The sequence below is a fragment of the Pan troglodytes genome, chromosome 3 (genome assembly GCF_028858775.2).
Source record: "Pan troglodytes isolate AG18354 chromosome 3, NHGRI_mPanTro3-v2.0_pri, whole genome shotgun sequence".
Taxonomy (NCBI): domain Eukaryota; kingdom Metazoa; phylum Chordata; class Mammalia; order Primates; family Hominidae; genus Pan; species Pan troglodytes.
In genome coordinates this window covers 20961598-20986541 of record NC_072401.2, presented here as the reverse complement: position 1 = coordinate 20986541, position 24944 = coordinate 20961598, and the positions used below count along the sequence as shown (strand labels likewise).

The window sequence follows — 24944 nt, the reverse complement described above, 5'->3', positions numbered from 1 at the left end:
GAGTAGATTAAGATGGCACCAGTTTGGGATATTCAATTCAATATCTTTCAATTCATTCATTCAACAATAGAGATTGTGCACTTACTATGTGCCTGTAACTTTGCCAGATTCTAAGGTTGGTGCTCAATTCAATTGAATCTGTCATTTTTGAATGCCCATGATCTGCCCATGTCTCAGGCACTGATATGACTGAGATAAAGAAGGTAAGGCTTCAAAGGGCAATCCAAAAGAGTAATTTTGAATAGTCAAAGGGTCTGATATTGTGAATCCACTGCAATTTAGAAAGGAACAAAGATGTATATAAATTGTGGAGGACCTGCATGAGTATCAAGGGGTGGACAATTTAGTAGGTTGTTCACTTGAGACTTTTGCTTTGAAGGTTGGCCCAAATAGCATGAAAGGAGAACAAGCTAGGAGATGCATCATATTTATATTGTGGAATTATCTTTTTCAATAAATCACTGCTTTCTTTAAGACCATGTTAAAAAGTAACAGATGCTATTGTTAATGAGACAAAGTGGGTAAACGGCAACAAAGGAGGAAATTACACTAGGATACAGGAAATCTATCTGTATAGGAATTATTGCTATATGGAGTATCAACCATAAAAATAATAAAGAAATACTCAATGTAATGGGAATGACATTTCTCCAGAAAGGTTTAGCAGGACTAGGGCTGGGTACAGTATTTTACACAGCAATGAGATCAAAATGACAGCAAGGAAAATTAGTTAAAGTATACCAAAATCCAAAGACCAGGATAGAGAAGTTGGATGACAGCCCAGGAAATAGGGCCAAAATCTATAAAAATGAGGGAAAGAAATATCATCACATAAAGATATAAACTAAGAGAAGGCCAGTGAGAATTTGTCCTACACTGTTGGAGGAAAATAAATTTTTAAAAGAAACTGAAAGAAAAAAGTGGAATCAGCTGAAAAGAAAATCAATACATGAGGGATGTGGATAATATCATCCAAATACCAAGAATGACTAATTGAGTATCTTTTCTACAGTTTCTTATACATGACTTATGTTCAGCATACCACATAGATAGTATATACATACGTACTATTATATGTGTACAATATACATATACTCTGATAGAGATTTTTTTTTTTTTTTTTTTGCTAGTCTTTTGGAACAATAGGGAAATTTTAAGGTAGCTCTTGTACCTGCTGCTATAAGGAAGGCCAAGAACGTTAAACACAATTTAGCCCTTGTGAGTTTCAGCATTAGGACAGTAAGAGGCAGCAATAGCTGGTGACCAGTGTTCGAGCTCTTGTGCTCTTATTGAAAGTTGGCAGAGGCCAGGCGCAGTGGCTCATGCCTGTAGTCCCAGCACTTTGGGAGGCCCAGGCGGCCGGATCACCAGGTCAGGAGTTCAAGACCAGCCTGGCCAACGTAGTGAAACCCTGTCTCTACTAAAAATACAAAAAATCAGCCGAGTGTGGTGGCAGGCGCCTGTAATCCCAGCTACACAAGAAGCTGAGGCAGGAGAATCGGTTGCACCTGGGAGGTGGAGGTTGCAGTGAGCCGAGATTGCGCCATTGTACTCCAGCCTCGGTGACAGTGCGAGACTCCGTCTCAAAAAAGAGAGCTGGCAGAAGACAACTCCTACTGAAGAGAAAAAAAATGTCTAAAACAGCAACCTATAAGATGACTATCATGAAAAAGGTGTTATGGGCAGATACTTTATTATTCAAAAAAATGTCAAGGAAATTATACTTATAAATTGTTTTAAATGTATACATTTGAAAATTATAACTCTTAAGTGATTTTTAGAAGAGTACAGTAAAGATAAAGCAGAGGACAAAACAGAGGTGCTACCTTTTAATTTTCATTGAAAACCTATAGTAAAATGCAAGATACTGGGCAGGAGAGTTAACAGCAGTTTAGGAAAAGGTTGCCAGAAATTTAAGTACAGTGTTAAAGTCTTCCACTGTAGACCCCTGTGGAATTTGGGAGCCAGTTAAGGAAATAAGGAAATTAGAGTAAGTGAATTAAAATAGTTTACAAAGGGCTAATGAAAAGAATGGGAAAAGAGAAAAATCATATATTGAGGACCTTTGGCATAAAGATTCTCTGGGATAATTGAGATCCAGAAACATACAAATTGCTTTGTATCAAGAGATGAATTTGCCACGGCCATACGTATTATCTCTTGATGTTTACTCTGTAACAAAGCCAGCAGGGAAGTAACTTTATCCTCATTTTAGAGATGGAAGAACTAATACCCAGGGAATTTAGTAACTAGCTCAGCCTCTAACTAGTAAGTACTAGAGCCAGGATTTGAACACAGCCACCTAGTGTCCTAAAGGTGATATGCTTAGCAGTATGCTACATTGATACTACACTTAAAACGTTTTGTTACTGCAGAAGGAAGTTTCCAAGTAATAAGCAGAAAACAATAAAAACTGTTTACAGACAATGCTAAAAATACTAGTATGCTGAATTCTTAAAAAATTATTACTAAATATTATAGAAATCTTGTTGATGTCACATTGAAAGAAATTTTAAAATCCCTGAAAACGACATGATGAATGTTTTTTTGTTTTGTTAATATATTGCATATTATACTATGTAACAATATATTAGTATAACATTATAATTTTATATAATACATAAAAATAAATGATAATGTTAATAAAAAAAGTATAGGATTTCTTAGTAGGAGAGGCCTTAAAAAACATTAGGTAAATCAAGTCCACTTATCTCTAAGAGATGAAATTTGGTGATCGAATAACTTGAAATTTTTATTTATTTATTTATTTTTTTGAGACAGAGACTCATTTGGTCGCCCAGGCTGGAGTGCAGTGGTGCAATCTTGGCTCACTACAACATTCGGCTCCTGGGTTCAAGAGATTCTCGTGCCTCAACTTCCCGAGTAGCTGGGATTACAGGCATGCACCACCATGTCTGGCTAATTTTTGTATTTTCAGTAGAGACGGGGTTTCACCATGTTGGCCAGGCTGGTCTTGAACTCCTGACTTCAAGTGATCCGCCTGCCTAGGCCTCCCAAAGTGCTGGAATTACAAGCGTGAGCCACCATGCCTGGCTGAAATTTTTATTTTTTAAGTAGAATGCAGTAGAGGTGCTTGGCATCATATCACCTTTAAATAGTTTATTTAGCAAATGTAGTGATTATATTAATCTGGCTATATTCTTGAGTACAGTTCTAGAAAGGCATGGTATTAAAATATCAGGTGTAAGCAAAACTTGTAAGCAAAATTTTTATTTAAATAAAAAGAGGTGTTGCCTTGTACTTGCATGGTTTTTGTAGTAAACTACATACTCCCAAGTACTCTGCTCCCTTCTGGAAGATTTTAACTCCTGGTCACTATCATGATCTCCAGCACAATTCTTTTCTGCAAATCTAGCTTTCACTGGCTTTCCTCCCCCACCCTAATTATAGTGTCTCAGACCTGTAGTTACAATTGCATTCTCTTCATCATTTCAGTTTCAAGCACCCACTACTCTCCAGTAGCAGTGATATTTTTTGCTAATTCTTGAAACATCTAGCATACTCCTGCTAAACGTCCTTAGTACTTAACCGTTCCCTCTGTCTTGAATGCCTTTCCTCTATATATCTGCACTATCTACACAGTTCACTCCCATAGCTCAAATCTTCAGGTCTTTGTTGATCATCTTATTTAAGGTTTTAGCTTCCCCCTCAATCACAGCTATCCTTATCCCTTGTTCTGTCATTTTTATTCATAGCATTTTCATCTACAGATAGATGTAATACTATAAATATAGGTAAATTTTATGTATACTATACATTTGCCAGTTTATCACTGGTCCCCTCCATGAGGCAGGGATTTCTGTGTTCTGGTCACTCTGCATCTCTAGACCCTCTACTAGGGCCTAGTACATAATCAGGCCCAATACATTTCTTCTGAACATATTAACTGTGGTTCAATGAAGAAAAGAGCTATTGCAAATGTGTGTAGTTATATATTTTATGGAGGGGAAAATAACTTAATCTTTGGAAAGTGAACTCAAACTGTGAACGTGACCAGGAAAATGATACGTGTTATAACACGTGGGCTTTCTCTAAAATAACTCAGTTATTTGATTCTTTTCCAGTTTATCTGTTTTACAGTATTATGCAGGTATTCCACTTTTGGCAAACAGTTTGTAATCTTCCACACGTTGCTACATTTTGAACTGGAAAAACCCCAGGGACTTAACTCCCTGACTTAACTGCAGTTTACTTTATCCGCAAGTAAAGATAAAGCTTTTCTACGGCCTTCTAAAACAACTGTGTGCGTGAGTGCTCTCATCATGAGGCCTTAGATTTCAATGTAGCAAGCATGTTATTTTACATGTGTTAGCAAATAGCAAAAGGAGTGACAACACACTATTTTATTGTTTATTAGATTACATAATTTATAATCATTAATTACAGGAACCCTGTTTATCAACAAACATAATGTAATTTATTGAAAGAAGTAACAAATTATAATAAGCTGTTCTATTTATAATTTACTTGTAAATATCTTTATATATTTTCTTTTAATTCTCACAACCACAGAAGTGTCAATTAACATTATTAAGGGAAGAGCTTAATATCAAACTCTGCAAGCAAGCCGATATAAATAAGAATTTCCCACTGATTTCTCTTCTTCTTGACATTTAATGGTTATCTCTGAGGACCAAAATTGTGGAGAATCAGGAACTGACATGCTGATTTGCCTTTTGTCCTTCTGTATGACGGGGAGGTTGTCAATGTTTACTCTGGATAGTATTACTGCTCAGAATGGTGCTAACAGTACTTTATGGACAATCTGACTGGGTGATCTGAGTTTTACACTGAACCTAGTTACTTTAGAACCTGACAGTACAGCCTGAGAGCAATACATGACTACACGCTATATTTTCTGCCAACAATTGTTCCTTTAATCTTGTGCTTCTTCTAGTCAAAACCCTCCAAGACAAAAAGAAGCAAAAGTGAACCCAAGCAGATACTGCCATTTAAGTAACAGTTTTCCATTTTCCTTTTTAAAGAAAACTGTAGTGTTTTGTTTTTGGTTTTGGTTTTGTTTTTGTTTTTTTTAACAGACTAACATAGCAGCTGGAAGACTCATGTGCCCAGATGAGCACTCCGATCTAGTTCTCCCCTTGGAAAGAGTGCCAGCAAGTTGTTCCACAAACTCCAGGGGTTTATCTGGGTCTCGCACATGTGTATCTTGGCACTCTCATTGGCTACCCCTGACCTCTGATATCTGAAATATTTTGGCAGGAATTGACATCAATAAGAACCCTTCTCTGAGTTTCGGCTCTTAAAAAATAAAAATGTGCCGACTTCCACTTTCGAATATTTAAATCTGATCTAAAGGTTACTTGGTGGACTTTTGAAGATTTTTTTACAAGTGTGAAGTAATATTAATAACAGCTGCTATACATTTATTTTTAAACTTTAATTTACATAGCTATCTTTCGAAGGTTCTCTTGACATTAAAAAGCTGTCATATTTTAAAATCTTTGTTCTTTGAGAGATTAAAAGCTTATTCTTTTAGGAAAGTATTAAGGTGATGAAAAAGAGTGGAGGTTTCCTCTCAGTGGTCATCTTCAAGTGTTCTCAGCAAGACTTTGCCTAGCATTTCAAAGGAGACTGATATTGTCCCCAGATACTAGCTATATGCTTTCCAAAATAAATATTTTCTTTTCCTTTTAGAAATAAAAAAATGGGCCGGGCACGGTGGCTCATGCCTGTAATCCCAGCACTTTGGGAGGCCGAGACGGGCGGATCACGAGGTCAGGAGATCCAGACCATCCTGGCTAACATTGTGAAATCCCGTCTCTACCAAAAATACAAAAAAAAAAATAGCTGGATGTGGTGGCAGGCGCCTGTAGTCCCAGCTACCGGGAGGCTGAGGCAGGAGAATGGCATGAACCCAGGAGGTGAAGCTTGCAGTGAGCCGAGATGGCGCCACTGCACTCCAGTCTGGGCGACAGAGCGAGACTCCGTCTCAAAAAAAAAAAAAAAAAAAAAAAAAAAAGAAATAAAAAAATGGTCAAAAAGGGGATCTAACTCTTGCTCTCCTAACAGCAAAATGATCAAACTATAAAATATACACCCCTAAAAATTGGCTAATTTTAGTGATGGGTAGCAGTCCTCCATAAAAATAATGGGATCCAGAAGTGGTTAATAATAATTAACATTATTAATAATTCATTATTCATAATAAAAACCTGAGAGCATTTTTTAAACCCCAATTTAAAAAAGGTAGCCACTCTTTGTTGTGGCTTCTCTTTTCCTTCAGTGACACAATGAATACTTACAGTGAATTCAGAGAGCGTAGTCCTTGGAAAGCATCTGGTGCAAGTTCAGAGATCTGATTATTGCTCAGGTCGCTAAGATTAGAAATAGGGTTAGGTTACATTCAATCAAATGTCAGTGAGATTTACTGCGGAAAAAGCTATGTATGGCTTTTAAATGTTGGTTTTGTACTTATCAAGACATGTCCAAAATGTGCAACATTGAACATCTGAAGGATCAGAAATTTAAAAAAGAAATCATACTTTTTAAAATAACCATCGTCTACTTTCCCATATAAGATGCTATGTCTTATTTTTGACAATAGAACACCTGAACATATGTTCATATGCAAAATATATTGACCATAAACATTCACATTTGTATGAATCAATATGCTAAATTACAGACCTTTAAAAATTACATAGTTTAGATATTAAGATTAAAATATTATTACAGAGCTAGTAATCAGACAGTCACATCACTTAATATTTAAGCTGTCAAACACTTATATACTCATACTTAAGTTTCTTTGCATGGTCTCATGACCTCTATAATTTTTAAAATTACATATATTGTAGAATATTGTTCACTCACATTCGTCTAAGCTTTTTATATGGTGAGAAAGCTCCAGGAGGGATGACTTTGATTGTGTTCTGTTCCAAACGTCTGCAATGAAAAAAAATTCAACTTTTAAATGGAAATGTGAACCTTCGGACATGTTTAATTCAAGCTCAGGATTCATGTCAAGAAGTAAAGTTGATGTTCTTCATGAGTGATATATTTTTTTCCTGAAAAATAAGTACTAAATTTAATTTTTCTGTCCCTAAATGTGAAGCAAATTGGGATTAAAAACAAAGCAATTATAAAAATAACTAAAATATTCAGATTTTTAAGTACTACATATCCATCAATATTTAAATCTGGACTTTGTACAAAAGAAACAATACCTTTAAGAAACTAACTTAGGAGTACATTTTAATTACCTTAATATAAGTTAGAGAAATAGGTAGAAATACTGAATAGATCTATCACATATTTTAGATACAATCATAACTCTTCCACAAAGAAGATTACTGTTGAATATTAAATTTTATAAACCTTTTATTTCCTCTACGGAAAGCATATTATAGGTTAAAAAATAATTTTATACTCACAAAATTAATTTTGAAGCTTCTTATGAAGAAAAATGTTAAATTATAAATCCATATATGCTACAGATATTTTCAGTAAGACAGTCTAGACTCTGAGGATTCATTTTGTGAATATTTCACATAAAAACCACTGCAGCAAAGTGCATTTGAGCACAACTGAAGTATTTTTATGGTATACTAAAATCACAGAGTTGAAAATAACTGATATCATCTATTCTACGGTCCTGCTAACAGAGAAAGACAAGATTTTACCCATCTAGTTATGAAACGCACAAATAAGTAGATTGCATGAAGTCTTTTGGTACATATTTTAGTCTATCAAAAAAATGTTGCTTCTCAGCCTCCTTTCTCTCCAAAGAAACATCGTTATGATCATTTCCCATCCCCTTCTCCTCTGTTCTGCTCTGTCTCCCAAAGAGCTGACTCCAGTGAACCATATATCCCAGGCTCATTTGCCAACAGGCTACTGTGAGATTTGCCAGTGACAGACACTGGTAGGGTGGTGAAAGGTTGGCGGGGAGTAGAAGCCAGGATATTTCTTCCCTTCTCTGTCTCAGGGGATGTCCACAGCAGTGGTCTCGTCTCCTTCCTAATTTTACTTTCCGTTGGTGCCACCTCCTAATTTTATAAAATACCAGCTTCTTCTGTCCTTATAGCCCTGGGTTGGTAGCAGTTTTTTCCCTGTTACCTTCCTTCAACTGTTCAGTCTATTCTCTACATTAAATCCCTCTGTTTTTCAACAGAAAAATAGAGTTCACTTTCAATAGGAAAATAAAGCTCAACTGGCATGAGCTCCACTTTCCCGCCCGGATTTGAAAAAATATATGCATATATATTATATATATACGTATGTATACATATGTGTATATATTTAAATATGAATAAATATCATGACAACATACTGACCACATATGTGTCATATACATTAATTCATTTTTATTGAACGTTGGTAATACTTTAACACATACACACACACACACATGCACACACACACGCGTAACATTTAATGAAAATAAAATCAAAATAAATTATCCCTAGGACATTAAATGAAATTGCCAAAATTTTGGTCTTTTCTGATTTCAAAGCCCTTCTCATGGTGCTACGGTTTTTCTTCAACAGTATCAGGGTTCATTCTCTGACCTCTTTATTTCACCATTCAATGGGTTTCCTCAGTTTTCATTGCTCTTGAACTCACTGTAACATTTGATATTACTAACAATCTTTTTTCCCTTTGATGAGACACTCTATCTCCTTGGTGCTCACTGTACTTGGAAAAAGTAAAAATATGGTTAAAAAAACTAAATCCATAATGCCCTACTCAGATCAGGGAGTTTTACTTTAGCGTTTTTTTGCTTGCATATTTATTTATGCATATTTATTTTATATAATTGAGGTATTACTGCATATAGAATTTTGAGCATATTTTATGTAATTGAGGTATTACTACAAATAGAATTGGGTGTATTGTCTTTACATCCAATAACATATCATACATGTATTGCTATATCATTTAACATTTTGTAAGACATTACTTTTAATGCCTTCATAATATTCCACTGTTGAAAAATACCCTATTTCCTTAATTATTTCTTATTATTGGACATGTATATATTAGTGATACTTTTATACTAGTATTGATATTAACAATGCTTAGTTATTTTAAGACAGTGAAAGCATGGCCTCCTTTTAAATCCTTTCCTTATTTTCTTAGGTATAATAAGTTGTGGCTTTTCCTACATACCCAAGGACATCCTCTTAACTCCTCTGTTCTTATTCCACTATATTCTATTCGTTTTCACATATCCCTGCTAACTGGGTTCTTGGCTCCTAATAGGTGGATTTACTCCAGAAGACAGTAAATAAACTGTATGATGGAAATATGAATTTGTCTTCTGTATTATTTATCTAGGTCATAAGAAAGGGAGTTTTTTTTCAAAAGCTCTAAATAGAGTGAAGGACATGTAAATCATTTGCCTGTTACTTTATTGATTAGAATGTTTTGATTGACAGTTAAGAGTAATTCTTTTTGGCCTTTACTCATTCTTATAGTAAAATTTTAAGCTTAAAATGTAATCAATAAAAATACAGAGAATACGAGCTATAGATGAAATAATATTGATTCGTTGGAAGATTCTTCATGTCTTGGTCAATTAAGTATTATTTCAATGTATTAAAGATTTGCTCACAATAACGTAGTGCTATGATGAGAAAAAATTAATAGCTCTCAGTGACTAGTAGATTTCTTTTAATAGTAATGCAAAGCTAGTTCATATACTACTTTTCATAGATATTATTTCAGGTTCTTGAAAATAATCTAAAGAAACCAATAATCATTAATTCATTCATTCACCCTATAAACATTTAATGTCTACTCTGTACAAAATATTAAGCTATATAACTGGAATTCAATGATAATCAAAAAACAGAGATGTTCATACATTTGTGAAAGTTTTATTGATAAATAATCTTATTTTGCCGTTAGATTTCAAAACGAATTTCTCCAATGTAAGTATTTTTAAATGCTATATTCAGCATAGAGACTTCTGAAATGTCAATAACCTTAACTCACAAATGTGACCAAACTAATTCTATAATTTAATATAACTGAAGATTTTCCCTGGAAAATTTAAAATTCATTTATTATTTTAAAGTCTCAAACTAGAATACTCGTAATGATCACTAATTTTTCTAATGACACTCAAATATATGTTATGATAATTTCTGTAATTAATCTACAACTAATTTCACTGATTGTCACCAAAAAAACCCAAATTATACAATAAATAAGGCCTTGTTTTTTGAAAATGCTGCATACTCAGAAAGTTATAAAACAAAGAGGAGTCCTGATAAAATGACATTATATTTTTATATGCAAAAACAATATTTCAGACACACTTGAGTCATGCTGCATGAATCATCTGTTATTGCAGTGTACCAAGGACTTGATCTTCACATTGCAAACTATTGCATTTACATGTACCACAGAAAGCTGTACAATGACATTTACCGTGGACTTGTTTACTTTTATTCATTTATCTATTTTCAATCTTGTTCCAATAAAGTATTTGAAACAGAGTTTACGTTGTTATTCACACTGACTCAGCAGCGAACTGGTTTTTATTGCACTGTCTCAGCAGTTCATTAAGGCAAAACGTAATTGCATCCTTCATTCAGAGGGACAGATTCTCAAGCAGGAAAATATTCTACCATGGACAGATGTCAAACAATAAATTTTAATATATTATAAAATGTCTGTTCTCTCTTATTTAGTGGAGAAACAATAAACTAATGTGTACTTATTGCAAACTTTTGGGTCTTTAGAATAAAGGGGTTTTCCTTTTCATTGTAAGAATTTTAGAATATATTTGATAAACTAAACCTAACACACATCTCAAATGATGTCCTTTGTCCTACAAAAAGAAGAAAACATATTTAAATCAGATTATAAAAAATAAAGAAGTGAAAAATAATAAAGTTTTCAGGTTGAGGTAAAAAGAAAGGACAAATAAAATTTACATTTTCTAGCATTGCTGTCCTGTAATCTGTGCTTTAATAGCATAGAAGCTGCTGAATTTTATAGAGTGCAAATTTGAATCCATTGTTCCATAAAGAACCTAATTAAAAACATTCTGGGATTCCAAAAATAGATAGTATAATCGCTAAGATATATTTGCATGCCATGGATAAAATCCACCATAATTAAGAGATTTTCAAATGTCAGTCCTTCGGAGAAAATTCAATATCTTGAGTTTCAAAGTAAAAATATATTTAGAAAGTGATTAGGGGAAGAAAGTACTGTAAATCACATACTACAAGAAAGACTTTTCCATGTAAAAGGAGCCAACACCTTTTTCTCCACATAACTTATGTAAATGATTGCATAACATTTTATCACTGTATGTGTTTGTGTGTTTACATATACACACACATGAAACCAAAGCAATGGCTGTTACTACTCTTTCAAATGTAGAAGGAAATTTTAGTTACATGCTCAGTATATGAGAAGATGAAGACAGTTTTCTAACTGCACCAATAAAAATAACTCAAAAGTATGTTTATCCAATAAAAGACTTCTTCCCATTCTGTCTCCACTTCTACAATTTTTTTCTCTTGCTCTCTAATTACTGCTACCTCATTATACATGTCTTCACGACTTTAAAGCTCCTAAAGAATGAACTACCAACAATATATAACACGTTCTGGTGTCTATTTCAAAAATTATAGAAAATAAAAAAATGGTGAAATATCCCTCTGCTTTAAAACACAAGACCCTTAGAATATGTTAATTATGTGCAGCTATCTTTTAGCTCAATGAAGTCTAATTCTGCCACTTGTGGACTGATGGGCTCTGTAACACATAAAATAAACTAATGGTTTTGGTGAGCAGATCTTACATCAGTAGAGTATACAACATGCAGTGTGTATGACTGGGCAATTAAAAAACTAGTTCTAAAGACATTTACAAGATATTAAACAGTATTAGCACTTTAGCTAATTTTCAGCTCTCTAGCGTTCAATTCGTAGACATTATTTTCAATGTTTTAAAATCGTGTTATTTTGACAAACTATATAAAATAACATCCACATGCCAAATCTTCAATAGCCCTCCTCAAGAGATATTTCTACATTTTATAGACATACATAGAATTTTTCAAGGTGTGTCACTTAGCAATTAAAAGTATGAGTTTTGCACTTATACAGACATGGACTAAATTCTGGATCTGCAGCTGATTAGCTCTCTGGACCTTACAAAAGCTATTTTCTTTCGCTGTGTCTCAGTTTCTCTTCCTGAAAAATGCGGAGAATAGAACTTACCATAAATGTTTTCTAAAAATTACATGAGATGTAGAAAAAAATATGGTATTTTATTTCTTATACAAAAATAGTGAAGTAATAAAAATATGTATATGCAATCAAAAATATAATATATAGCACAATATGTTAAATAATAAAAAGTCTACAGCATATACGGTAGACTCCCCTTACCCACAGGGAATGCATTCCAAGACCCCCTGAATGTCTGAAACCACAGATTGTACTGAACCCTATATACACTTTTTTTTCCTATATGCCTGTGATCAAGTTTAAAGAGATTAACAATAATAATAAAATACAACAATTATTACAATATACTATAATAAATGTTATGTGAATGTGGTCTCTCTCAAAATACATTAATATTTTCAGACTGAGGTTGACCATGGGTAACGGAAACCATGTAGAGCAAAACTGTGGAAGAGGGGGGACTATTGCAACGTCACACCCCCACACACACCCACACACCCCCACACATACATTATAAAATTATATGTGTATATATAAATCTCACACATGATTTGATTTCTAGTGTGAAATATATATATATGGTCCCAAATCATGTTTTTAAACAAATTAGCAGTACAGTTTTGCAGATAACTCGGTAACTGTATAATAAACACATACACACATACATCATTCACATTGAAGCTGAAACAATATAACTGGCTGCAATCTCTGTGATCAACAGGATTAAAATATAGCACTATCTGTAATTTGGGGACTGCCTTAGAAACACAAAAAGTTTTTATAATACCCAGTAAAATATGTCTTTGGATTGATTGTGTCTGTAACATACAGCCCAGATGCTGATTATACATGGCAATAAAACTGACACTTCTTCGCGTTTTCTCCATCTGCTTTTAACGTAAATGGCAAAAGCAGCTGCCACAGAATAGAGCATAGTCTTAATGGGGTAAGGGAAGGGGAGGCAGAATGACTAGCTTCTGAATCTTAAGTTGTCCACTGTAGCCAACACATTCTCCGCATAGGTAAGATTGGCCCATCATTTGAAAAGGAGGAAGACAATATTCCTTTTCTTTGATGTTAAGGATTATCTTGCCTATTACATATAATTGTAAAGTAAGTACTTTCTATTTTTGGAATGCTACTTCCAACTTTAGCAGTAAATCATGTCATTAAAATCTTTCATATATTTCTACATAAAATGATCCAACATATTTTAGCCTACAGCATTATTTGTTTTATAATTGCAGTTTCCAGAACTTTGCAAATTTAATAAATATCTTCAGCAGCTTAATGAATATTAGCCCTAGAGTGATACTTCTAGGCATACAGCTAGAAGTTTTGCCTTAGGATTGTGTCAATACTAATTGATTCTCATCAGTTTCTGTCTTGGGATTTCTTGTTCCTCAAAAGTACTCATTTTTAAATTTTATTTTACATTTTGTGATGTCATTCTAAAACACATTCCCGAGTGTAAATTCAATTGGTGTTTTTATAGGAGAGAAACGCCTCATTTTCCATTTGGTCTTTAAGCATTTAAGGCAAGACAAAAATATCTATGTGTGCACCTTTTGACTAAGTGTTAAAATTTTCATGCATATATTCACAAGGACACATATTCAAATACAAAGATACACTCAATAGATGCAACCAAATGGTGTAGACTCAGGGGAAAAAAATGGGCTTAGGCACATGGCCCACAGATTTCAGGGGGAGAGAATATGTCACTATCATTATGTTTTCATATATATATTTTTAAATCAACCCAAGAAAGAAAAACACTTAGAAGTTTTGTTGTTTTATTTCTCATTAATAACTAAAAATTTTAGACACTTACTATGAATTAGACACTGAGCTAACTCTCCAGCTTGCTAATAATTTTAGTTTTAAAAAATTACAAAAATCATCTTTCTGTATCACTTGTTTAACAGTATTATTCAATAAGCAGACAGTAGTTCTCATTATTCTCCACCCCTGCACTGAGTTATTCTCCACATTGTATAACATCTTTTTCCTAAAATTTAAATAATGCTGATCACTAGTAAAATATGAACTACATAATTTTTCACCTGTCATTCTAGCTGATTAATCATCAATCTATAACATAATTGCTAAAATGCAAATGACACTTGTACCAATTATGAGAATAAATAACATTGTGACTATGCCCCAGATGTCTTCAGTCTTATGTTAGAGGCTACATGAGTCTTATTTTACATTTGAGGGGGCCTGCATTTTTTTCCCATAGAAGTTTTAGGGGAATGAACTGCATGAGCCCTAGAGCCACCTCTTGGAATAACTTCCCATCACTATCTGCTGCTAGGCCTGCCTTCATTATCCCCTATAGAATGCTAGTGCATTCTCAGTGGGCTCCTTTCTTTCAAACCACCCTCCATTCCATGTTAGTGATTTTTCTATCAAGGAAATCTAATCATGCTACTACCTTGCTAGAAAATTTCCCTCATATTCTATCGCCATCAGGACAGTCTCTTCTTCAAGATTTGACTTCCACTTTATATTCTAACAACTGCAAATTTTAATTTTTCCAAAAACACACTACTCTATCATTTTCCTGGGACTCTGCACATGCAGCTTCTTATGTCTAAAAAAGCCCTCAAGTTCTCTGCCTGCAAAACACATCCTAATTCCTGAAGATTATTTGATTCTCCAAGGCAGATCAAGGTAGCCCTCCCTCTTTGTTTTTTGTGCACACGTATTTTACTACTTATCTCATGCTTAAAATTCTGTTTGTGTAAAGCTTCAATTCTCTGCACTGTAAACATTTTGAAGGTTGAGACTCTCCCCTTTCATCCATAATGCCTGATGCAGAGCAAGCACTCAGAAATCTTTGTTGAGTATGTAGAAGTACTTTTTTAAAATGCCACTTTTCTGCATGTGCTTCTTGTGTTGCAATAGTACTCACTAGATTCCTTGGACTTTTGAAGAGAAACCAGTTGGAGTTTCTGTCTGTCCTTACCATTTTAATCTCTGTGCTTATTTTAATATTTCTTTTTCTCCAATTTATTTATAATGTTATTATATTCAGTTTTACTTCTCAACTAATATTACAAAAGTTTGATTCTATCTTCTATATTTTTCTTTTGAGAAAGGTTTTATATAGTTTTTCTGCTTAAGTTATCACACGATTTAACAAAAACACATGTACAACATTTGTGTGTGTGTGAGTATATGTATGTATAACATGTATGTTACCTAAATAACTTCTTGGGAAATTAGGTACAAGAAAGAAATAAGTTGCAAAAAATGAATACAAATGAAGAATTTTCTTATCATGAACACAAAGTCTTCATGAAAATGGTTTCTCTGCACATAGTGAATATATGAAGCCTTTTGAAGATAATTTTTCTACTATTCTTTCAATAGTATAATTCTTTCTCTTCAATTATTCTTTCAATGACAATTAAAGACTGCTCAAGATAAACATATACAATTAGGAATTTTACCAAAATATAGATGAAAACACTCAAATGATTAATAGTGAACTCAATAATGGCCTGCGGAACTACATGCATGGTTTCATCTATAAATGTATTTTACATAATTCTTTTTACACTGTTTTGCTGTGGAGCTATCAAAGTTGCTATAAGGAATACACTGAGTGTGGCTACTGATAACTAAGAATTAACATGAGAATCTGCCGGGTGTGGTGGGTCACACTTGTAATTCCAGCACTTTGAGAGGCCGAGGCAGGCAGATCACTTGAGCTCAGGAGTTCAAGACCAACCCAGGCAACAAGGTGAAACCCCACTTCTACCCAAAAGACAAAAAAGCCGGGTGTGGTGGCATGTACTTGTAGTCCCAGCTACATGGGAGGCTGAGGTGGGAGGATTGCTTGAGCCCTGGAGGCGGAGGTTGCAGTGAGCCGAGATCACGCCACTGCACTCCAGCCTAGGTGACAGAGTGAGATCTCAACCTCCTCCCCCCCAAAAAAATTAACATGAGAAGCTTCTTCTGTGGAAACACATTGTAGAACACTATTTTGTATGCTGAGTAATGAGGTGCTCTGTGTCTGTAGGAAGCCAAAATATTTTCTTTTTCTGGGCTTACCTGATGAAATCATAATATGAAAACTTGGGAAAATATAATCCAAAAACACAAGAAAATAAAAATAATAATGAATGATGTTTACATAAAAAATTCTTTCACATACAATGACATTAAGACTACTAAACTCACATAAAAATAATGTAGAGAAGAATCATTGCATTTTGTTTTTCTAACCATATATATATTAGCACAGAATCAGAGATAAAATAATACTGACTTGTTTAATCATAGGATTGTTTATTTAATGACATTTCTAGGCAAGTTATATTTGATAGAGGAAAAACTAGTACTTTCACAGTACATAGGAGATACATATGTAGTTTCTGCTATTGTGAGGATCTCAGAAGAAAATTTGAAAACGCAATTCTAATTGCCTGCATCGGCGTGATAGCTTCTTATCTCAAACCAGGTTTTCACTTTAAAAACTAACAAAACTATTTTCTACACTACAAAAAAATTAAAAGACTTTTCCTAACCTTTAGGAGACGTATAGTTTCCTACATAGTGTTTCCATGGGAATTAAGTGAAATAAACAATTTAACATTTTTGAAAAATTTTTTTATCATAAAGAAGGTTTTTATTATGTATGATACAAGACACTTTTTAAGAGTACTATGTCATCTATATTTCTAACAGGCATAAAATATTGAGGGTGTTTTCATATTAGCTTGCCTGAAAAGCACAAAGTTATAAAAACATAAAATGTGAAGCAAAAGTAATGTTGTAGACTAGCTAATTTGTGAGTGGATTTGAAGTAGCAATAATATCAGGAATGTGTAAAACTGCAAAATGCTAACAAATGCTCCATGTGTTAAGAAGTGCTGTAATAAAATTATGAACTAAAGTAGAATTGCTCAAATTTTAACTTTTATAACATTTTCTAAATTATGCCGATTTCCATTACATTTTATTATCCTTAAGTTGAATATGTTTATGTTTTAAAATATTTTCACAATGAAACAATAAAGTTCTTTCAAAGTGAAAACAATTGCACTTTGAAATTGCCAACCTACTTGTTATTTAAGAAGGCAAACTCAGAATATTGACTATTTCTTTCATACCATATTACATTTAAAAAATGGTATCATTTGCCTTACTTATTTTATCAATATTGTCTGAATAGTAGTCAAGTTCATCCATATGTGCTGTAAAAAAATTAGTCAAATTTTGTACTGTATTTTTTAACATTTAGCATAATTAAAATAAACTACTTGCATAGCATGATAGATATTCTGCTGGTTGAAATATTACTAAATACATGCTAATCAATCAAAAATTCATACTTTGATGAGTACTTATAATTATTTTAAATCAGCCAGTCCATAATAGGCTCAAGGCAAGTTGGTCAAATCTAACTTGCATATCTTTACATATAAAAAGTCAGATGACTCTGGGCAGGGCGTGGTGTCCCTGTAATCCCAGCACTTTGGGAGGCTGAGGCGGGCAGATCACGAGGTCAGGAGATCCAGACCATCCTGGCTAACACAGTGAAACCCCATCTCTACTAAAAATACAAAGAACTAGCTGGGTATGCTGGGGGGCGCCTGCAGTCCCAGCTACTCAGGAGGCTGAGCAGCAGAATGGCGTGAACCCAGGAGGCAGAGCTTGCAGTAAGCCAAGAAGGTGCCACTGCACTCCAGCCTGGGTGACAGAGCGAGACTCTGTCTCAAAAACAAACAAATAAACAAACAAACAAAAAACAAAGTCAGATGACTTTGAAATATGTGGATTCAAAATTGAGTATTATTTAATAAATTAAGGATTCAATATTTTGAGTGGGACAAATGCAGAAATAGCAAACAAAAAGTTTAAGCGCATATGGGAGGTAGTTATCTAAACAGAAATGAACAGAAAAAGACACTTTTAAAATTATATTTGCAACATATACCTACAACAAAGAACCAATATCCAGAATCTACAAGGAACTCTAACAACTCAACAAGAAAAAATAAACAATCCCATTAAAATGTGTGCAAATGATATGAACAAGTATTTCTCAAAAGAAGACATGTAAGCAGCCAACAAACAAAAAAATCCTCAACATCACTAATCATCAGATAAATAATAGCAATTGTTAATAACAGCCATTCTGACTTGTGTAAGATGATGGTGTGGATGCAGAGAAAAGGGAATGCTTATACACTGTTGGTAGGAATGTAAATTAGTTCAACATTCAACCTCTATGGAAAACAGTACAGAGATTTCTCAAAGAACAAAAAATAAAACTATTATTTGACCTATCAATCCTACTACTGGGTATCTACCCAAAGGAAAAGAAATCATTATATAAGACACTTTCACTCATATGTTTATCGTAGCAGTATTCACAATAGCAAAGCCATGGAACTAACCTAAGTGTCCATCAATGGTTGATTGAATAAAGAAAATGTGGAACATATGTGACACGGTAGAACATACAGCCATAAAAATGAATGAAATCATGTCCTCTCCAGCAACATGGATGGAGCTGGAGCCCCTGAAAAAGGCAGCAAAGAGTAAAGGCAGGAGGACGTAGGAGCAAACACAACAAACCAAATTGTTATAACTTACATTCTTACTAAATATTCTCCATGATTTATGAAATTTCTGTATAATGGTTTGAAAAGGCAATATGCCACAGGAAATCTATAACTAGATTGAAGAGAACTAAATATCAACTTCATAGCAATCTATCACATCGCATTCAAAATTGTATACCTCAAAAGGTGATCTAAGTAATTAATTCTTAAGATTTGATACAGTCAGAATCAATTTGCTATTAATGATTGTGTTGCCATAGACCAGATCATGTACAGACTCACAGGAGGCATTGCAACTATTGAAGAATAAGGTTTTCAACTAGCATAGTTCAATGCAGCAGTGCTGGGATGACCCCAAGGCAGCAAACAGCTTTCCCTTTTACAGCTAGGTTTAGCTTACATTATATGTTCTACTTTTTCCCCTTCTATATTTTCTTCATTAGTCCACATTGCTTTGTCACATTTTATTTTTTATTTTATTTATTTATTTTTGAGACGGAGCCTCGCTCTGTTGCCCAGGCTGGAGTCCAGTGGCGCCATCTCGGCTGACTGCTGCCTCCGCCTCCCAGGTTCAAGCAATTCTCCTGCCTCAGCCTCCCAAGTAGCTGGGACTACAGGCACGCACTACCACGCCTGGCTAATTTTTTGTATTTTTAGTAGAGACAGGGTTTCACCATTCTGGCCAGGATGGTGTTGATCTCCCGACCTTGTGATCTGCCCGCCTCGGCCTCTAAAAGTGCTGAGATTACAGGCGTGATCCAGCACGCCCGTTTTTTGTTTTGTTTTGTTTTGTTTTGTTTTAGTATAAAGAATGGAGGCCTGCAAGCTCTCTAGATTGTGTGTCCAAGATCTCCTTCCCCTGCTCCCAACACTGTCTTCCCCACCCATGGTATGCTAAGTATTGGGGCAGAAATGGTGAGGGAAAGTCATGGTCTACCTTTACCCAGTCTGCAGTTTAATAGGAGAGTTTTTCATTTTCAAATAACAAATTAAACTGTGGTAAGTGCTGTGTGGAGAAGATTCAGGGAAATAAGAGAACATTTAACGGAGAATAGGAAAGATGACATTGAACTAGTTACAGATATAAAGTAATATAAAACAGCTTTTAGTTTTGCAAACAATCCTGTATCTTAATGCCTTGTCTTTCTCTCTGTTCATTCTACGTTCTCTTCATAGGTAAGTTTCTTAAAATTTCTCTTGTCCTTTTTGTCGGAGTATCAGTCATTCTCTCTTCATGATTTTGAAAATTTTTCCTTTAATGACATTCCAACAAGACCAAGCTATGCCTACCTCTTTTATAGCTTGATCAAGGAAGGACCATGGGCTTGAGAGTCAAGCAAATGTATGATTGAAGCCATTTTAGCCACTTCACAATTGAAGGTTTTTACAAAATTTCTAAGTTTTTTGAGCCTGTTTTTTTTTCCCAAGTTTTTTTTAAACAACAAAGTTCTCAGTCTTTGAAAGATTTGAGTTAAATGTCCACAGGCTTCATTAGAGAGGGAATATGACTGTAGAGAAAGATGTCTAAGACATCTGAAAGATGATTAAATTAATATAGCTCCATAATAGGGTACCTATTAAATGCTGAGTTGGTCAGCCGAGAATAGAAAAAAAATCTCAGAAATATTTAGAGTGGAAATCCAAGTAAGTATGCAGAACAGGGAAATTTAATGAATTTTTAGTTTTCTAGACCCATTTTAGCCCATGCTATTAAAAATTCTATTCATTTACTTTTTCTCTTGCTGATTTTATGCTTAAAAATTACCAGTTTGTCCACAGGGAGATAATAGGCTGTCCTCTGGTTCTATTTATCAAACTTGGTTAATACAGCTTCATCTTTTCAGAGACAAATCTGTTCCAAATGTCTGATTAATTTTTAAATTATTCCATTTACCCAATAAATATTTATCAAGTGCCCACTATGTGCCAAGGTACTAGATTTTTTGCTGGGTAATCAGTAGTGATAAGAACAGAACTGGTTCCTGCCTTCATAGAACGTTTACTTTAGTAGAAGAGATAGATATTTAAAAATAAACACACAATAGTATATAATTACAAAACATGATAATTAGGGACAGTCAAAAGCAGATTCTAACCTGTAAACAAGAGGGGAGCTTCTGCACTGTAGTAACATGATCAGTATAATGAGGCCTGTTGGAGAAAACCACCAGCCTTTATCTGACCTGTGCTTCTGCATTAGTTTTACTATTTTATTTAATTTCATAAATATCCCCATCACCAGGTCAATGAGAAGATCAAATGTGCACAAGCCAACATTGCGATCCAACTGCAATCCAACATTGCAAGTATTTAATAAATGTCAGTCTCTTTCTATTATTCCTTCTCCAAATTATTCTAATTCTGACTTTAAAGGAATATTTTCCTTCTATTGCTTAACAAATAATTGTGTTACCAAATAGCAGAAGTATGAATTTGTAGTTGGAAACAGAAAGCAGAAAAAATGAGTCATTATTTTCTACTTAGATTTATAGGCAGTTGATCACTCATATATGGCATACATATACTTTCTTTTCATTAGAATTATATCATGAGACAGTTGTAAGAATAAAGACATATCACACAGTGGAGAATCAAGTCAAAATTATTGAATGAAATATCTCATAACTTGCAATAAAGAAACTCAACCAATAATTTATGGTAAAATTCAGATATGAAAATATATTTGAATAAAATGGGGAGAGTTTATAATTTTCAGTTCATCATGGAATAAAAACCTGCCATCTATAAAGATATTTCCACATTTAATAATCTTAGTGATGTTCTTTGTTCTTATAAAAAATAAAAGAGTAATAAAAGAAATAAATTACTAAGCTAGTAAGTTATGCCACTATAATGAATGAAAATGGAATTATCTTGTTGAGTTGAGGATCAATATTATTTATTACCAGATGCTCTACTGATAAAGCTGAAAATGTAATAATCAGGGAAGTAAAATTCACAAGCAGTTTCACACGTTTTCATCTCTCCTCATAAATTTAATTTATTGTAGCTTTACCTGATATACCACCTTCTCAATTTAGGCAAAGTCCACGGGACGTATTATTTAGTATAACTTTAATGCAACTAAATCCCACCATTATACAAAATCTATAGCACATACAAAGTAGAAGAAAATCACGATCATAAGAAATAAAATAGACTACATAAGAAAACCATTTTAAATGTTTCATATTGCTATATGAATATGTTATGTCTCCATCTTACTCTTCTCCTTTTATCAACCTGTAACAGCTTTTTGTTCCCCTTCCCTATGATCTGGATTTGACCAATTCGCTCCTGTGTCCAGATTGATCTTGCTCCCACATGTATCTTATATAACTCTCACACTCTCGTTTCTCTCTAAACTCATTCTTTCTGACTTTCTAATGATGACAGGTTTCTGCATCTTAGAATTAACCCAAATTTGTCCAATACAGAGCAACAATTGTCTTTTTCAAAAAACCCTTTCTCAGCCAAACTATTCAAACTGCGGCTTATCTACTCTCTTGAATATTAATCAATACTTCTTTTCTTTACAGTCTGAAAGGTGGCTCATTGACCTACCACTCTATCAAAATGGAACCTTCTAAGAACAATATGCAGGTCAAATTCCAAGACCTTCTCTCAGACCCCAGCTTGGTTAACTGGCAGCAATATTTGCCTCTGGAGATCATTTTTCCTAGAAGTCTCTTCCTCCCTTACTTATTAGAGCCCTCTGCTGTTTTTATTTAGGTTCTTGAGCTTCTCCTCTCTTACTCTCCTTTTCATTAGACAGTTGATGGTTTCAAATATTGACTGTTTTCTATTATGTTAATTACTCCAAAATTTTTGCCTCAAGTCCTTGTCTTGCTTGCTCCAAAATTATTATAGTCTGTATTATTTTAGTACTTTTTTTTTTTTTTGAGATGGAGTCTAGCTCTGTCACCCAGGCTGGAGTCCAGTGGTGCTATCTCGGCTCACTACAAGCATTGTCCCCAGGTTCACGCCATTCTCCTGCCTCAGCCTCCTGAGTAGATGAGACTACAGGCGCCCACCACCATGCCCGGCTAATTTTTGTTGTATTTTTTAGTAGAGACAGGGTTTCACTGTGTTAGCCAGGATGATCTGGATCTCCTGACCTCGTGATCTGCCTGCCTCGGCCTCCCAAAGTGCTGGGATTACAGGCGTGAGCCACTGTGCCCAGCCCAATTTTTGTACTTCTAAATGTGTCACTGGTCCTTTAGTATTTCAAAAATTGAGTTCACTGTCATCTTCCTTTCCAGTTTTGGTCCCGCTTCTCACTTTCTTATACACAATGATGTAACCACAACCTCCGCATCACTCATACTTGAAACTCTGGCAGAGTCTGGTTTATTTTTCTCCATTACTCCTTTATCTCATCAAATGCCAAATCCCATGAATTCTGCTACTATGTTTGCTATCATAGCTGTTTCCACATCACCATTCCTACTATCACTGACTAGCTCCTACTCTTCTGACATCTCCAATGGACCAAAGAAATAGCCTCTGAAGAGGTCTTCTGCCTTGCATTCTCTCCTTTTGTCAAATCACTGGCACACAGCCATCGGACCAATTATTCTAGAAAATTCAGATTAAAACTCTTATGCTCAAATGCATTCCAAATAAAATCCAAGATCCTTATATCAACATGACCATCCATGAACTGACTCCAATGTATATTTACAACTTGTTTCCTGGTACTATCTCATATACCAAATATCAGGCAAGCTGAATTCCTATTTGATTACATCTTGTACTTTCATTCCTACTGTCTAGCTCATGATGTTGCATTAACTCTGAAAGCCTTGTCCTCCTCTCTGTAGTTTCATTCACTACCTATCTTTCAAGCCCTAGCTCAGTGTTATTTCTACACAAAGACTTCTATGCTTGAGTTATCATTTCTGGAATGATTACTATATGCTAAGCACACATAGCTCTATGTGTGTTAATTATTTCACATCAAACTGACAACCGCCCTTAGTTTTAGATGGGATACAGGGTCTCAGAGGATAAGTAAATTGTCCATGGTCTCACAAATAGTAAATGATAGGTAAACCTGGGGTTCCAACTAAAACTTTCTGACTCTAGTTAACCATCATACCTTGCCCTCAACTTCATGCCCTTTGTAAGACCTTGAACTTGATGTGTTCATCTCTTATTATGTTTTTCACTGTGTATCTCATTTAACAGCTTTCAATTTGCATGTCACATTTGCTAACCACTTGATGGACGATCTCGGGAAAATTAATGGTGCCTTTAAGTAGTAAATAGTCACTTAATAAATGTTTGTGCCTGCATAGATGACTATACAGTTCCCTTATGAGAAAATTTAGTATTTCGTTCTACTCTTTACTTTATCACATCTAATATCTTCCCACCAAGTGTCAACATCTTCAGTAATCTGTAGTTTTAAAATCAAATGGAGATGTATTCTTTAGGGCATTATATTTCATGATGCCTCAACATTATCCTGTTATTCTAATTAGGTTCAACTACAATCTCTCAAACAATGCTTACTGCCACCTCTGTTCTTTGCTGCCAATGTTTCTTTTTCAGTAATGTCATCTGTCTCTTCCCAAGTTATAACTTATTCTTCTTTCAAGGTTCAGCCAAAAAATACTTAAAGATGCCTTCTAGAGGTAAAGTAATGTTCTATCAATTAAAATTTTGATGAGAATGATATTATTATGTTTATATGTTATTCAGTGTCAAATCTTCACAGAGTCTAGAATTCCTGCAGAGGTTCATGTCTTATACTGCAAAGCTCTAAGCACATTATTAAGCACATGGTAGATACTTTAAACTAATGGCAGTGAGTCCTGTGAACTAAAATTATTCTCATATAAGGTACATTAGATAAGTTACTTTATTATCATAATTAAATAAATTGGTTAAAAATGAGCGCTTTAAAAACAACTTTTTCGCATACTATGTAGGCCTATTCTAAGAAGTTGTTCCTATTATTTCAACCAAAAATCCAAGATAATTTATTTAGTTACAATTTAAAATTGGCCTATAACATAATAATATAATGGGCTGGGTGGTTAAAAGGGGTTTTGTCAATGAATATTGAGGTAACAATTTTCCCTAGTGCTTACTTTTCAAGATGGTAAAAGCATTCCATTTTACATCTTATGTGACCTTGTTTTATCCACATGACTTA

At 34.3% G+C, this 24944-nt stretch overlaps 1 protein-coding gene across 2 annotated transcripts in view; it reads right to left on the bottom strand.

The window, feature by feature from the left end:
• SLIT2 (slit guidance ligand 2) overlaps positions 1-24944 on the bottom strand; it is a 369313-nt gene that overhangs the window by 102939 nt on the left and 241430 nt on the right. For both annotated transcript variants that reach the window (XM_001163449.6, XM_001163334.8), the window contains exons 10-11: positions 6856-6927; positions 6285-6356 (exon numbers count right to left, since the gene is read on the bottom strand). In XM_001163449.6, the coding sequence (XP_001163449.2) occupies positions 6285-6356; positions 6856-6927 (144 nt within the window). The remainder of the gene's footprint in view (positions 1-6284; positions 6357-6855; positions 6928-24944) is intronic.